Source organism: Triplophysa dalaica, chromosome 7, assembly GCF_015846415.1.
Source record: "Triplophysa dalaica isolate WHDGS20190420 chromosome 7, ASM1584641v1, whole genome shotgun sequence".
Classification (NCBI taxonomy): Eukaryota; Metazoa; Chordata; class Actinopteri; order Cypriniformes; family Nemacheilidae; genus Triplophysa; species Triplophysa dalaica.
In genome coordinates, this window is record NC_079548.1 from 4171659 (window position 1) to 4187544 (window position 15886).

Below are 15886 nucleotides of genomic sequence, written 5' to 3' on the forward strand. Positions count from 1 at the left end.
ACACCTGAATCCAAAAGCACAAGATGTGAGATTGACCTCAACCGGAGATTTCAAAGCATTTTGTTTAAAAAATATCAATAGGAAATTGAGATCCGAGCATGCAATCCATCACCTAAAGAATGAAAGTTCACCAGGTCTGTGCAACAGTTAACAATTCAGTGTCACAATCCGCTCGATTTATAACAAATGAGGTGAATGATACAAATGTATTCGCATCCAAAATGTCTGAGACACAATATGACAAGGGCACGGGAAAGAAAAATGTGTTGAAAATGGAAGAGAAGATTATACAGTATACTTCAACGCGAATGAGACCTCAAACTAAACACACACAAGACATTCTGACAACGTTTACCACTCATGGGCACGTCTGCATGCGCTTCTGCATTTCAAAACAACGAGAGAGAAAGACTGCTGACTGCAGAATGAACTCGGGGATATCCTTGAGAAATCATTTTTCATTTATGAGTCCTCGTCGGCAGCGCTCTGGAGGTAAGCCAGAGAAACACAGAGCACTATACAGCCCGTAATACACTCATACTTTCAACCGCTTTCAAAATTGCATTAAACATTAAAGATTTAAAAGTGGCATCAAAAATTGCTAAAGTAATTAAATGGGCGTTGCTAGGGCGTTGCCACTTGGTTACCTACAAGTCCAAAACGATCACTCACATTGCCACGTAGATAGCGATAGAGCGGCAAAATAAAAATTACACACTTCACGCATGTAAAAAAAAGTCTCGATCATCTCAAGATGCGTCTATATTGCGTCCGCTCTTAAGCATCACTTTCAAAAAGGCCTTGTGGACCTTCATAGTCTCTAATTATTTATTCACATCAGCATCTATCACGCGTCCTCCCTGCAGATAGTGGAATTAGAGGTATTAGCATCAGTACAGAGCATGTGAAGAGCATTGAATGTGCGTGTGACGGAGGGATCAATAGGATAAGTAGGTTGATGAGCATCTACTCTCATGCCCGAAAAATCCCACAGAACCCTCAAATAACATCATTTGAAATGACATGAGGATGAATAAATAATGAAAGATGATTTGTTTTGGGGTCAATTATCCTCTCAGGTATTACTTCCTTTGATGTATTTTAGAGATACTGACATGGGCACACAAAGCAAACAGTGTGAATATAATACATAAAACCAACCAATAGTACTCAATCAAAGTTTTTTAATCACATTTTAATATTTAATTTGAACTGAAACTGTGATGTGGGTGACAAGTCAGAGTAATAATTAATGATCTTACTCTTAATGTTAAATTAATATTTGTATTGCTTCATTGAACTTCCTAAGGGAACAGACGAAGTGTTTGTTTTCAAAATGAGATAGCTACGTTTTTCAAAAATCATGTTTTTTATTATGTTATCATGTTTTTATAATGTTTAATGTGTTATTTAGCTGTATTTTTTATTATGGCTTAAATCAAAACAAACCAACCGCAGTTTGATGAATATTAGTTGGAATGCACAATTTTTTTTAATCTCATTTTTGAAGAAAAAAAGATTTTTGATTCACTAAAATTACTCATAAACGCAAAGGCAATAAACGTGTGTATGCATTTTCATATACAAATAGTTGTAATAGATCCAACATGCACAAAAGCATAACCTTAATAGTCCCCATGAACCGGAAGTTGCGATCGTATTTACTTCCGGATTTTGATTTCCTGGTGAAATAGTGGGCGTGGCTTGGCAGTAGAATGCCTTCTGAGAGGGAGGAGTTAACAGATGCTCCGCCCAAGCCATCTGACATACATCATTTTAAATGGATAGTCAGTACAGTACAGAAGTAGAATGTCCCACATTGATAAACTATTTACAATAAACGCTCCAATATTTCATGAAAAACATTTCAATTTCACGGTGACTTCCAATAAACCTATAGACAAACACAACAGTGTGCACAATCTATCTTGTGAGGCGGCTAATTCGTTTAAAAGTGAATGGTATGACTATTAAAACTAAAGATCACTGGAGCAAAAGATAATGAATAAGATTGTACAAATTGAACTAAACGTAAAAAATGATGAATTGCCATAATAGTGTGTCGGTCCATCTGCAGCCCGTTTAATTCTACACAACATTAACCGCTCAATTCTCTTTAAAAACAGATGGACGAGCCAATAAGAGCATCTCCTGAGAGCCGTACGCTGAAGGACACTGGGAATACATGACAGTAAGGGTCAAACGCGGTGGCTCCCTGAGGATACGACCCATGTTTGGCTGTAACGGTTTAGCGGTGATTTACTACTTACATTACAGCAAACTGTCTTCACCTGCTCTCACAAAACAAGAGAACAGCAGCACATCCATCGCCGTCAGCGCTGCGGGCTAATGAATCGTCTGGATCTACATAATGAAGCCTATTTTACTCCAGACTCCACGCATGACATTTACAGTCACGGAACGTGTAAACAGAACGATGTGTCATGTCTCTTCACCATTGATTTTGTGCAAATAGATCTTCATATCTGTTACATTTTAGATTTTCATTCAAAATCTGTGCATCTGACCTGTGACCTGCGATGAAAGACACTTGAAGATGTTTATAAGACAGCAAGGCTCGTCTCTCGCCGGCTCCAGGTGGCTGTGATTTGATCTCTTAACCTAAGGTGACTCCGATGATAGTCCTCCAAGACAAATAACTTCCAAAACATTGCACTTAAAAATGTACAGACGCACCTGCTGACTCATCACCTCCCTCGACCCTTCAAGTACAAACCCGACGAAGATTCTCACCGTGTCCAGGAACGATTAGATGCTAAAGACTACGACCCAATTAAAAACTGTTTGGAAAGTTAATGTTGCAGAGGACGGCGTATTTCACAGGACTGTAAACACAAGACATTGTAAATGAAAAACAGAGCAGCTGCTTATTGTGCTGAGTCGAGACTTCATACATTTTCTGCTGAGCCATACAAAAAAATGTACACAATTTGTCATGAGAAATACAATATATCACAGCAAAGCAAGTGCACGGTCAGGAATATACAATGACAGCCGAATAATGATGCAATGACATGAACTGTCGATATCAACATAATACATTTTATAGACATTACTTGGGAAACTGGCTATAAAAATATATAGCTCTTACAGTTTTATTGAGAGCAGATGTAAAATCAAGTCTCAAGACACTAAAAAGTCATAACAAAATAATATACATATATCGCATATAGACACACACCACAGTTTAAATGTTTAGGTTCACTCGAGTGACATTTTTTCGTGATCTTACAAATCTGTATGCTTAGCTTTTGTAGATAAAAATATGATATAAACTAGAATATATAAAAGCACAAATATAATAAGCGAACATTCCCGTTTCTTTTACCGTCCAACTTAAGTGTAATATTAATTAATTTAGATTTACTTATTAATAAATTATATTAGTATGAATCTACTAATTTATTATAGTATAAACATAATATATATATATTTTTAAAGCATGACATGGACTTGAAAAAGAAAAAAACAGGCATCAGCAAATTTGTTTTTACTGTACATATTGTACATTTATAATTTAATATATTTATTTGTAAAAAATTAATCATTTCTAAAATACTGACCGCTTATTACAAGAAAAACATTTGTTTATTTAATCGCAAAACTAAAATGTATTATTAATTCATATATATGAATTTATTAAAAGCATGCCTTGGACTGGATAACAAAAACATGTTTCAGGCTTCAACGGTTTTTTATAATTAATTAATTAATTACATTTATTTTAAATTTATACTATTCAAAAACACTGACTGTTAACTACAAAAAGTATCATTATTATTATTATCAAAAAACTCTGGATGCTTACAAAACCATCAAAATTCTACGTGCCCCAAAAATAACTGAAAGTTTCATCATTTTGCCCTGAGGCCTCAGCATCACATCAGCCCTGAACCGGTTTCCGTTTGCTTTGGCTAGTCCCCTTACAGAAAACACATAAAAGAACAAGGTCACATCAGAATGAGAAACAGCACCGGCAATGTTAATTTTTCATATTCTATTAACGGTTTTACGAGAACATACTTCATCTCAGTAGGTCAGAACGACGTTGGGAGGGGGTGGGAATAATCCCTGCAGCGTGGAAGCAGATGGGTCATACATTGTGTTATGAAGTTCACAGAGTAAACCATGAGAGGATTCTCCCGTCACCTCCAGACACCGTCCAATCACACATCAACAGCTGCTCCCTCGGCATGCTGGGAATCACTCTCACATCCACATCTCTTTACTGTGAGTCTCATTAGCTGTCATAGCACCTGCCAGAGGAGCAGAGTCTCATCTAAACACTTAACTCATCCCTAGAGAAATAACTTCACAAAATTGTTTACGCTAGAGCTTCTTTCCAGCATCACGGTCCTTCAATAACTTCATGTGCATAAACCCACAATGAAATCAAGTGTACTACAAGTGTACTTCTTTCATACTTTGTGCTCTTTTCAGAAATATACTTAAGTATACTTGACATATAAGATATTTAAAAACAATCTTGCCCTGATATGTTTTGAATAAACTAAAATATAAGCGATGTTTAAGTATTCTAGTAAGTTACTCCAAGTATGCATACTTGGCCATGTTAATGTTCATATGGTAACAATATAATATAAATAATAATAATGTACATAGTAAACTATAAGTATGATGTTAAGTTCACAAGAATTACAACTTGGCTACTAAAGCTACTAAACTAGAAGTTTATTGAAAGTATACTTTAAAGTGTACCTTAATAGACTATATAATAAAAAAGTGCTACAAGTATTGAGTAGGCTCTTGTGTAATATATTTTCGTGCATATTCGTAAAATCTTGCGCACTTAAAAGTTGACTAGTGCTACTGTCGCCGTAAAAGTACACTTCGAAAAAACATGCCAATTTGGTCCCAAGTAGTACTGAACTATAAAACCCTTACAAGTGAACTTGTCATTAATATAAGTAAACTTCATAAAGCATACTTGAACTTTATTTAGGTATACTTAGTAACATAAGAAAACGTTTACTTATTTTTGTACGGTAAAAAATTACAATATGACACCTATTCATATTCTACATGAACATGAACTCAGAAATAGCAAATCCACAAGCTATCTTCTCTTAAAAGCCTGCATTCTGAAAAACTGGATCTGTGAAAGTTCTGGATGAATTTCCAGTTTCCCCATAAAACCCCAGGAGAAATTTAAATTTGGTGTCTCTCCATCCCCCTCCACACTGTCTGACTGCTGTATCACTTATGAAGGTCACAGATGTTCACATGAGCAAATCTAAAACAACTAATGTGCAGACTTTAAAGAGAGGTAATGTATGCATGCTATGAGTCGCCCGTTTCACACCGATCGATCCTGCTGCACAAGGGTCGAGCAAAACAGGTGACCAATTGTCAACGTAATAATGGAAAAATCTGACCTGCTGCGTCTCTACAAGCTCCACTGAAGATACGGAGCAGGGAGACAAAAGAGTAGTCCACGCTTTTGGAAATATAAGCGTGAATGATACGGGCCGGGCTAAAATCAATTTTACATTAAGATGGAATTGCAAAAGCGCGCATGCATCACCGTTACTCTCGCTCGAAGCCCATAACAGTAATTAAATGTTGGTGCGTAGTTCATTACACACCAGAAACAAACGAGTTTAGTGATGGATGAGAGGCCAGAATATGATTATGAATACGATGAGATTTTTTGAAGATAGAAAGCACCAAATGCATAACACAAGAGAGCAAAAACATTGTAACCAGCCACCCTCATTGGCTGGTTAAATTGGGTCCCGCCCCCAAACGCACACCATTGGCTGAGACGTTGTTACTGGGTTGGGCAAAAAAAATCTGATAAAAAATTCACTTTAACCAAATCCGCCTATACAATCTACATTTATTTGACACCTTCACACCCTTCAATTTTATTTTGAGCAATCTTTAAAGAAACATCTGCGACAAGGTTGATACTCACTGTAAATGAAACGCAACCGAGAAGGCCATCAAATCTCCTGAGAATGAGACACATACGAGCAATGACATTATTCTCTGGGTGTGTCTATGGGTTGTCTACACACGTTAGAAATGTGGACCACAAAATTGTGACCCACATTTTTTCATCAGCGTGAATGTAAACGTCTGACAGAATGATTGTCTGGGCTGTGGGACATTGAGGGAGGAACAGAACCGAGACACAGCCAGGTTCTTTCCAGGGAAACGGCTATAAATAGCTTCATTTCCACACAAATGATCATCGCACACAACAGGGGCCGACACACACGGTGGGTTGTCAGAAGAACTACAGGGGATAAAATGTAGAACACATGCTAAAAGGTACATTCTACAGTACATGCTCCCAAAAGAACACGGGTTATTAAAGAAAGCAACAAGAGGTTTCATTTTGCTCCAGTGACCAAAATAAATTCCTTGTATGTGCATAGACACTTGGCATTAAAGCTCTTTGCGAATATAATTCTGAATTTTATTTCCCATCTTGAAGCAACAGAGCTCGGCCAGCAATGCATTTGTTTTGCAAGACGCCACCAAACACAAAGGCCGTCTCGTCGCATCCTCCCCGGGGCAATGCAGCGTCTCGTCTCTTCTATCCAGGGCAACAGTTATGACAATTCTTACTTTTGCTATTTATAAGACGGATTGCGGTCCTTTGTAAGAAGCGTGCTACACTGTTCTAGACACACAATAACAACCTATTCAACACTTGCACCTGAAGCCATTTTTCACAGCCAGAGCATTCGAGGTCAGAATATCTGAATGCGTTTATATTATTTTTATCAAAATTTTGCCCAACGTTTGTGTCAAAGATTGGAGGCGGGTCATTCCTGCTGTGCAGAACCTTTTAAACGAAAAGAAATATACGTCATAATATATAAAATGTTTTATAAATATACGAATATGAACTCATCAAAGTCACAGCACTTAAAAGATAATATAGATAATTTACAGAATGAACATCATGAAATGAATTGGATATCTATAGAAAACAAAGAAAGTTGCCGGATGAAGAATTTAGAGTTTTAATTCATTTAAACTCATCTGATTTTGGGTAAAAAAAACGAACTTACTACTGCAAACCATGACAATCTATATTGGCAACATCCTGCTGTAGTTTCTTGCCCAAAATGATGCCACTTCCTGCATCCTTATAAAAAATATTTTTATTTAGGTGTGCTATTAATATAATTGTTTCAAATAAAAAAATAAGAAAGTTCTAAATTGTATGCACTTCTAAATAAAACAGTTTTAAGCTGAATTTCTGTACTCAAAGTTTACTTACATTTTGAACAATATGAACTAGTTTGCAAAAAACTTATACATTAAAGGAAAATTCAGCTTTAAAACGAAAATTATGTCATCATTAACTCACCCTGTTGTCATTTTAATTCTGTGTGATTTTCTTTCTTCTGCAAAACAAGAAAGAATAAATTTTGAAAAATTTTGGTAACCAAAAACCGCTGGTCCCCATTGACTTGCATTGGTTTTGTGTCCATACAATAGACGTCAATGAGGACTAACTGTTTTTGGTTAACAACATTATTCAAAATATCAACAGGGTGAGTAAATAATGACAGAATTTTCATTTTTGGGCAAACTATCCTAAGCTCCATAGCTCTAACTGCAACCCTAAGTTACATATTTACAATTATTTAGCATTAAATGAGATATTGGGGAATCAAAAAAACGTTATACTACAATTTGATGCTCCAAAAAACAATACATTAAACTAAGTCACTAGGGTTGTAACGTTGCGTGTATTCGTACCAAACCATCACAGGTAAAATTCCAAATGAAGTCATCAGTCCTATGCCCTACTCCCTTCGAAGGGAGCCCTTGCAGTTGAGACTTTGGAGTAAACAGGGCATGTGCGTGCCAATATGAAGACATTTGGAATGCACTTGACAAAGGGAGCGACTGCGACATAATTTCCTCATTATCTTCAGCTGGCATGTTCCCGTGACAACGCAGCATGAAACCTAACTGTTCGCAAATCAACACACCTTTCATATTTTTAAAAGTTATTAAAATATGCTAATATATATATATATATATATTTTAAAATATAAAACAGTTATGTTTTATGCTTAAAGTCCCTGTGAAATAAAAATGACGGTGCCTATTTTTTCATGAAATCTTGAAGCGTTTATTGTAAAAAGCTTATCTATGTGGGTCATTCTCTTTTAAAAATCGTGTGGCCTCATATTCTAGTTAAAATAAAAATAAAAATCCACTTCCGTCCTGTAATGACCTTCTATCTCAAATGACGTATGTTAGATGGCTTGGGCGGAGCTTCCGTTAACTCCTCCCCTGTCAGTCTGCTCCCAGTTCCAATTAAAAATGCAACAGATGTTTTTATACATTCAATCAAATTGCAGAAAAAGACAAAAGCCACGCCCACTATTTAGCCACTGATAAGTCACCCCTATAAGCTATTGATAAGTGACTATATAGCCGCAACATCTGTGTAAAATTATCAGAAATGTACCCCTATGTTCAACTTCACATGACTATGATAAAAGAAAAATGAGACATGCTATACAACAACATGCTTCCCAAGAATAGTGAGTTTATATTTGACCCATTAAAACAAATTATGGGAAGATTGAACTGTACTGCATAGCATAAAATGACTCTAGTGGGCTTGTTTGCGTTTCATTTCTATTACTTTCTATTAATAGTATGCTAAATCAAAACACCCAGCTGGTAAACTTAATGTCTTACTGAAAAACAACATCAGCTTCAAAAGGAAGGCTTCAGTTTGTGATCAGTGTTCAGGTTGGTGTGAATGACTTGATATCTGGACAGTTTCCATTCTGAGGTCTGCCAGGTTTCCACACAAGCGACTGTGATTGATGCTGCTATAGCAGCGGCTGGAAGATTTCTACACTTCTCTAGTCTTGACGGAGAGCTCTTGCACTCGGCCTGTAAATCCACAGGGAGAAAAATAAATCCTTCGTATTGAACTGAATACAGCACACGAGTCCAGAAGGTCGTCAAAGTGGAAAAAACTGCAGCTAGTGGGCGAGAAAAACACGAGGTTTGAGTACTTGGAGAGGGGCGATCGAGTGTATCCGAGATATGCGGGAGAGAACGTTGCCCTGAAAATCATTTTGTTGATGAATTACGAGCACAGCTTCAAGCATAACGGGCGTGCGAGTTAAACCGAGAGAAACGAGAGCGAGTGAATTCAGCTGAGAGTTGAGTGCTGTTGGAAACTGAAATGTTGTTATGCAATGTTACTGCCCTTGCTGTACTGTTATGAGTCACGCAGTGAAAAGCAAAGGAAAAAAATCACTTAAGATACTCGCTGAAAAGGCTCAGCGGAGGCGAGTGAAAGTGAAAAGACAAGAGATGAGGAACGAGAGAAATAAACCTGACAGATGTTTAGAAGCGCACACCGTGGGGACGTTTTAAGGAAGCCATTTACCCTCTCTGAACGAGGGCAGAAGGAACTCGGGAGGAAAAAATTAAACTATTGATTGAGGGGATGTGCTGGCAAAGCTGAGTGAGATTCTCAAGGGCGACAGTCACAGCATCATTTCCACTTGCCCTCCTGTACCAGCCAGGGCAGCTGCGGTGATGATGCTTTGACAGCTCGGAGATTTCTGCGCACCCGCTTAATTCCAGCAAGTCAGTTAACAAAAACTAGAAACGGCAAGATATTTAAGTCAAACTGCTCAGGCATGCATGCTTTTTCATCTGAAGAGATCGAGTCCAACCTGTTATCAATTCTGTCAAAAGGGAAATTGCATTTCCTATTAATTACAGTCTGGAGTTCCTCATTACATGACAGGATCTATTTAACATAATTACACCTGAAAGGATTAATACCACAGTGAGAAATTCATATTATATACGACTAGGGCAATAGGACTCAAACCCCAAGTATGGAGCTCAAGTATACAGAAAAGTACAGAATAATTTGCATAAACAAGTTTACTGCATATAATATATTCAGAAAATATACTAATAATAAAGCTGTTCAACGATTAATCGTGATTAACCGCATCCAGAATAAAAATTATTTGTTTACATAATATACGTCTGTTCCGTGTGCATATTAATTTTGCATTTGTAAACATAAATGTAAAAATAAAATGAATAAATGTTTATATATTATTTAAATTATATAGAAATAAAAATCAATACATGCAAATACTCTACATCCGAAATGTATACATGTGTATGTTTATGTGTTTATAAATAAATAATAAAGAGTCAGAAATCTCACAAATGTCTTCTAAATGAGCTCAGATTTGTCAAGTCGATATTTTTGAAGCATTCTATATGAACTCGAACATCTCTCATCAAATTGACCCAAATCCAGATTACTTGACCACTACCCCACTACATTAATTGTACACCTCCATACTCCTCATGTGTTTTAACAATTGTCTCGTTTTAATTTCTCGTCAGCAATTTTATTAGAAACATCTGACTATGATGATACTTAAATGAGAACTCCCTCTTATCTCCTAAATACTTGGCAACTTGGCAAGTCTAGATTTTTCCAAACCAAACACAGAAAATATGTGCAACACAAAGTATGCAACAGATTAGCCTCTTCATCGGAATTCACGTTGGAATACAGAGAAATCACACTCCTTTTTCAAGAAATACTGATTGCACAAATCTCCAACATGAATCACATCTTGAAGGCTGTGAAGAAACAGCGAGAGCGTGCGACTGAACAAAACACCTGCTCAAAAAACCTGATGTGAGAGAGTTCAGAAGATTCAACAAAAGGTCAAAATACATCAACAATACACAGACTGACAAATGCAAATCATGTTTTAATACCAAGATGAGCCAAAAGTGCAACACTCCCCTCAGCAAACATGACAGAAAATTACTACACTGCTAACTAAAAATAGCCGCGTTGTTTCAAGCCATGGTTGGGTGAAATATGGACATATTCTGTTTCAATTTATGACCCAATGAGTTTGTCTGTACTTTACCCAACCAAGGGTCGAAACAGCCCAGCATTTTTTAGAGTGTACTAAAGAGTCAAATTGAGAAGAAACATGTTCATATACAGATTTTTCAAGCTGCATTACATTTAAGAAACAAAAATCTTACCTTTAAGTTGATCTGCTACCACGCTCGGTCCGATTCTTTCCACGACTCGCCCGTCCTCCCGCAGGTACCGGTCGTCAAGAAACTTGTCGGTGGCTTCAGACAGATGCACCTTCCCAGCAACCCCCAGCTGCTCCATAAGATTGGCAAGATTGACATCATTGGACCAGACATCAAACTTAAAGCGCTTCATGCCGAGAATCCCGCAAAGCACCGTGCCAGTGTGGATGCCGACACGCATGTTCACCATCTCCTTCTTCTCTTGACAGAACTGCTCAATAGCCTGAATCATTCCGAGCCCCATCTCCACACAACAGTAGGCGTGGTCCTCGCGTGGTTCGGGACAACCGGCCACACAGTAGTAACAGTCTCCCAGAGTGCTGATCTTCTCGCAGCACGTGAGCTCACACAGACGATCGAAGCGGCCGAATAAGTCATTGAGAAGTCCCACCAGAGCGTGAGCCGACTTGTTGGCGCTCATTTTGGTGAAGCCCACGATGTCAGCGAAGAGAATGCTGACAGGCTCCATGCGTTTCATGTTGAATGGTCGAAAGATGATCTGACCGCGTGGTATGGACATCTTCTTGCGCTTGGCACTCTTGGGGCTGGAGGCGCCGGCAATCGCCGCTCCCGTGGAGTATCGCTTCATCGAGTTGTCGTTGTCCTCGTCGCCTTGCTTCATGAGCTCATCCGCTACCCGGCGAGGCATCACTGAGTGAATCATCCGCTCCTTCAGGGCCTTTTCCACCTCCAAGTCTTTCCCGTGCATAATGGCTTGGCCGACCTTGAGGAAGGTGCATCGCGAGCGCACTTCGGACATGATGAAAAGATGGATACCGATGATGTGGGCGCAGAGATGCAAGATGGCTCTACCTGGGATCAGCCAATACAGCGTTTCCAAATGTTCCTCAGAGGAGCGGCTCCACCCGTCGCCCTGAAACAAGTGCATCCAGCCGAGCATCTCAAAGAGCACGGAGTAGAGCAAACCGAGCAGGAGAGAGGCGTACAGACGGACATGGAGGAAACTGTAGAGCAAGGAAAGCACTTCCATACCAAGCGAGAAAGTACCGACCGGTGACATACACGGAGCCACATTAGCCCCACCGGCGAGGCTTTCAAAAGTGAGATTTCCACTCTCAGCACCACTGAAATCATCCGTGTCATCGGCAACCTTAACGGGATCAACGCTAAAGTCACTGAAGCCTGAAGTTTGGACCTGCGGTGCAAGCGTGAGAGCAAACGTGACCACGATGACTAGCAGCGAGGCCTGGTTGTAGCAGCGGGCGTAGAACTTGGTGAAAGTGAAGACAAACAGGAGACAGCACAGGAGGAGGAAAGATGCTGTGGGTAACAAAAAGGCAGTCTGTTTACATCGATCAGCATTAGCGATAAAGAACATTCCCCAGAGGAGGCTGGCGGCTGCCAGATAGAAGAGCACGCAGCGGAAGCGCCTTTGCGTCTGTGGGAAGCAGCGCTCCCGACAGGCCTCCTCCAGTATGTTCGAGTCGAACTTGGGGTTCCAAAAGGGCCCGGCAGACCTCTCAAACAGCTGTGGCATCTTCCTCTGAGTCCGCAAACCTTTAAATATGGGTTTGCGGATGCCAGAGTCTCCAGAGCTACAGCTGGAAGAGATGCTGTACTTGCAGTGTTTGGAGCCCCCTAAGATGCTGCACATGGCGCTGGCTCCCAGACTCCCGCGCTGCTGTTTGTGTGCTTTAGCGCCGCTGAGACGCACAGACGGCTGCCCATCTCCACTGGAATCGCAGCTCACCTCGCTGTTGTGAACCAGCAGTTGTTGGTGTTGCGGAGAAGCCATGATGAGGATCTCGAACCCGAGCTGAGACCAATAGACCAAAAATGATGTTTGTGTGGAAAAAAAGAATCAGGATGGGAAAATGGGCCGAATAGCTTTTGCGTGTAGTTACAGAGAAGTTGTTTAGACAGTTCCAGCCTTTAACTTGCTTATTTCACCTCATTACGTCAATAGCACATTCTGCCAGCTCTTCTGTCATTCCTTATCCAAACCTTTTTACGTAGTAAAAGTGAATCCAGTTCTTTCACTGAAAAACGAGCATTACATAATAAAAGCACAGAATTAGGGTCTGGTGGTTTTGACTATTTTTAAATGCAGTTTGACCCAAACTCTTTCATTGCACAGGAAAAGGCATCTATACGACACACAAAGGTATACATTTAAAGGGATGTCAGCGTTAATGCTATGGCATTACTCCTATCCATTCCAGCAGAGCACACAAATACAAAAACTGAAACGTCACCTCAAGCTTCCAAACTAAAACTCTTGGGAAACAATGCGCATCTACACTGTCCAACACACACAAGCTCAAAAAAACTCAATCCGGTTTCCTAAAAATAAGCCTTCCGCCCTCTTTTGTTTCTCACAGGCACTGTGCGCGTTCATTGAAAACTCCGCGTCCGTTCACACTGACCACAGACGGCACAGCAATGCAGTGAAATAAAAACAACATTTCTGACAGTGACGCCCGTTAAAGGGCTTGACAGGAAACTATTCCCTCAAACAGTGCTTCGATCTTCCCAAATTGTCACTTTAGATCATACATGAGTTTTAAATCGGGATTAAATAGGACGTTAAAATAACGCGTATCTGAATGAGGCATAAAAACAAAAACTTAAATCCACACAATTCCCATTGATGCCGATTCAATTCTCAAACGTCCATCAGGTACTTAAGTGGCGCTTTAAAAGCAGTTCACACGCATCTTTACGCATGTAAAACTTCTGCACTTCACACATGAAATCATTTCCCCTTGTTTACCAGAAGTCGTGTAAGTTTCTCTTATTGCGACACAGAGAGATCATCTCTCTTCTGCTCTTTCCACAGACTCACAGTGATGAAATGCGTCTTTGGTTTCGCTTCAGGAATCATTTCCACGGACAGCGTTCCCCCCGAGATCCAAATTCCGTTTTCTATGCCGGTTTCTCCGTCAGTACACAGCTTGTCACCGCTGACAAACGCCGCTCGTTTGAACTCTTCATGGCTGTGTGTATTCGGCTGCTCCGGTGCGCCAGTACGCGTTACACCATCTCCAAATCTCCATCTCCAGCGTCCATCTGACGGGTGTCTTTACGCGTCCAACAGTCTCCGGAATAAATCAGAGGTGGAGAGAAAGCGGTGCGTGCGCGCTCCGGAGAGAGGAAAAGAGAAGGGAGGCGAGCGCGCACATGGAAGCGGGCTGCTCTCAAACCGCAGTGTGCGCGTCCGGGCGCGTCTCCGGCGCCGAAGCGCGTCGCCGAGAGCTGTCGTAGAGGTGGGGGTTCCAATCAAGGTGACGTGTAATGCAGGGGAACACACAGCTGTCAAACCGAGGTCCATATCAAATCAGCCAAATTCTTTATCTGTCTGTCTGCCTTTATGGATATATGTGTGTTAGAGATTACAGTTGGATAGATTAATCCTCCAATTTAATTATTAAATGTTGATCCCAGTTTATGAAATGTTTCCCAAAATAAACCACGAATCTCTAATCCGCATATTTTAATTAATAGACTCTTTAGTTTGTGTGTGAAGCGTGCTGGAGTTAATCCAAGTCATTATGTGAGGCTAAAATGCACAAACCTCAGGAAGAAAGTATCAAAGCAATTCCCCGAAGAACTCAACTGTGTCCGTCTCCTGAGAAAAGAGGGTCTGAGCGATGGTCAGGACATCCTGTACATGGTAAACAAACCACTCATGCTTAATTATTTGGGTAAACCGGGTTTGCTTTGAACATTAGAGAGCTAAAGATATCAGTTCAGACACAAACAAAATTGTGGCTAAACCAGGTGAATCTGTTTGTCCATATGCTTGTTGGCATTCATGCTGTAAACAAGAAAATAATGTGCTGATACAGTCGTGTATGACTCTTTATTCCGTGGAACACAAAAGAAGATATTTTGAGAAATGTGACCAATATATTGTGTCCATGAAATGGAAGTCAATGGGAGCCGAAGTTTGGTTAGGCCTACGTAAAAATTCTTCAAAATATCTTCCTTTGTGTTCTGCAGAACGTCTGGAAGTTTGGAATCACATGAAGGTGAATAAATGACGGCTGAATTTTGGGTGAACTTTCATAGGAAACCACGCACGGTAACCACAACAAAAACTACTCTTTTTGGGTAAGCCTCATTTCTCTTTCTGCAACATTTTTGGGTGAAACACACCCCATACTTGTTTTCTTAAGATGCGTCAATGATAAACTCCTCTTTTCTTTTTATCATTACTCAATCCTGTTTTACCGTAAACTATGCCTCGCTCTCGGAGTTCAAGTCACGACTCTGTGTGATGGTGCAATGCAGTTTCCATACCTGTTTCTCCAATCACGAGCGAGCAACGGGGAAACCTCACTGTGACATGGGTATATATGAGCGTTTTCATACGTTTCTTCACGAGGGCCGTGATGTTCAAGGGGTTCCCTCGCTCCGGGGAGATTATAGCTCAGTCTGAAAGATGTGATCGCTGGACTGTGTCCTCGCGCACACAGACGTGCCATTATAAAGACATTAGGACTAATAACATTTGACAACGAGACATTGGATTCATTTTTTTCCTGAATGCGACACATTGTAAAACCTGAGTTTGATTCAGTATGTAAAAGCGAGAATACAGAAATACAATAAAGGGACCTGATAGACATGTTCATTAAAATCAACGTGAAATTACATTCATAACTCATTTAATTTCAATAACGTGATGTATTTGTGCGGAACAAAGGATATTTAATGAGAAATAGTGATTTCATCTTTTAGGAATTGGATTGAAATTGTGTTTCATACCTGAATAGTCAAAGCTGAA

At 39.8% G+C, this 15886-nt stretch overlaps 2 protein-coding genes across 3 annotated transcripts in view; one reads left to right on the forward strand and one right to left on the reverse strand.

Annotated features, from left to right (window-relative positions):
• The window catches only part of LOC130426035 (adenylate cyclase type 9-like), a 33967-nt gene extending 19672 nt beyond the window's left edge, over window positions 1-14295 (reverse strand). Inside the window, exon 1 of one of the 2 annotated variants that reach the window (XM_056752533.1) lies at window positions 11080-14295. In XM_056752533.1, the coding sequence (XP_056608511.1) occupies window positions 11080-12892 (1813 nt within the window). In that variant the 5' untranslated portion in view covers window positions 12893-14295. The remainder of the gene's footprint in view (window positions 1-11079) is intronic. The other variant, XM_056752532.1, reaches the window with a different exon arrangement.
• Window positions 13947-15789, forward strand: LOC130426036 (uncharacterized). Its single transcript, XM_056752534.1, has 3 exons — window positions 13947-14422; window positions 14602-14770; window positions 15100-15789. Exons 1-3 carry the CDS (start codon window positions 13947-13949, stop codon window positions 15124-15126), a joined length of 672 nt encoding a protein of 223 aa, XP_056608512.1. The 3' UTR covers window positions 15127-15789.
• The last annotated feature ends 97 nt before the right edge of the window (window positions 15790-15886 follow it).

What these genes read in the sequence shown, in the direction of transcription:
- LOC130426036 (XM_056752534.1), top strand. Translation starts at nt 13,947, where the DNA reads ATGAAATGCGTCTTTGGTTTCGCTTCAGGAATCATTTCCACGGACAGC. An exon ending in CACACAGCTGTCAAACCGAG is followed by an intron (nt 14,423 to 14,601) that starts GTCCATATCAAA and finishes TTTAATTAATAG; the next exon opens with ACTCTTTAGTTTGTGTGTGA. An exon ending in GTCAGGACATCCTGTACATG is followed by an intron (nt 14,771 to 15,099) that starts GTAAACAAACCA and finishes TGTGTTCTGCAG; the next exon opens with AACGTCTGGAAGTTTGGAAT.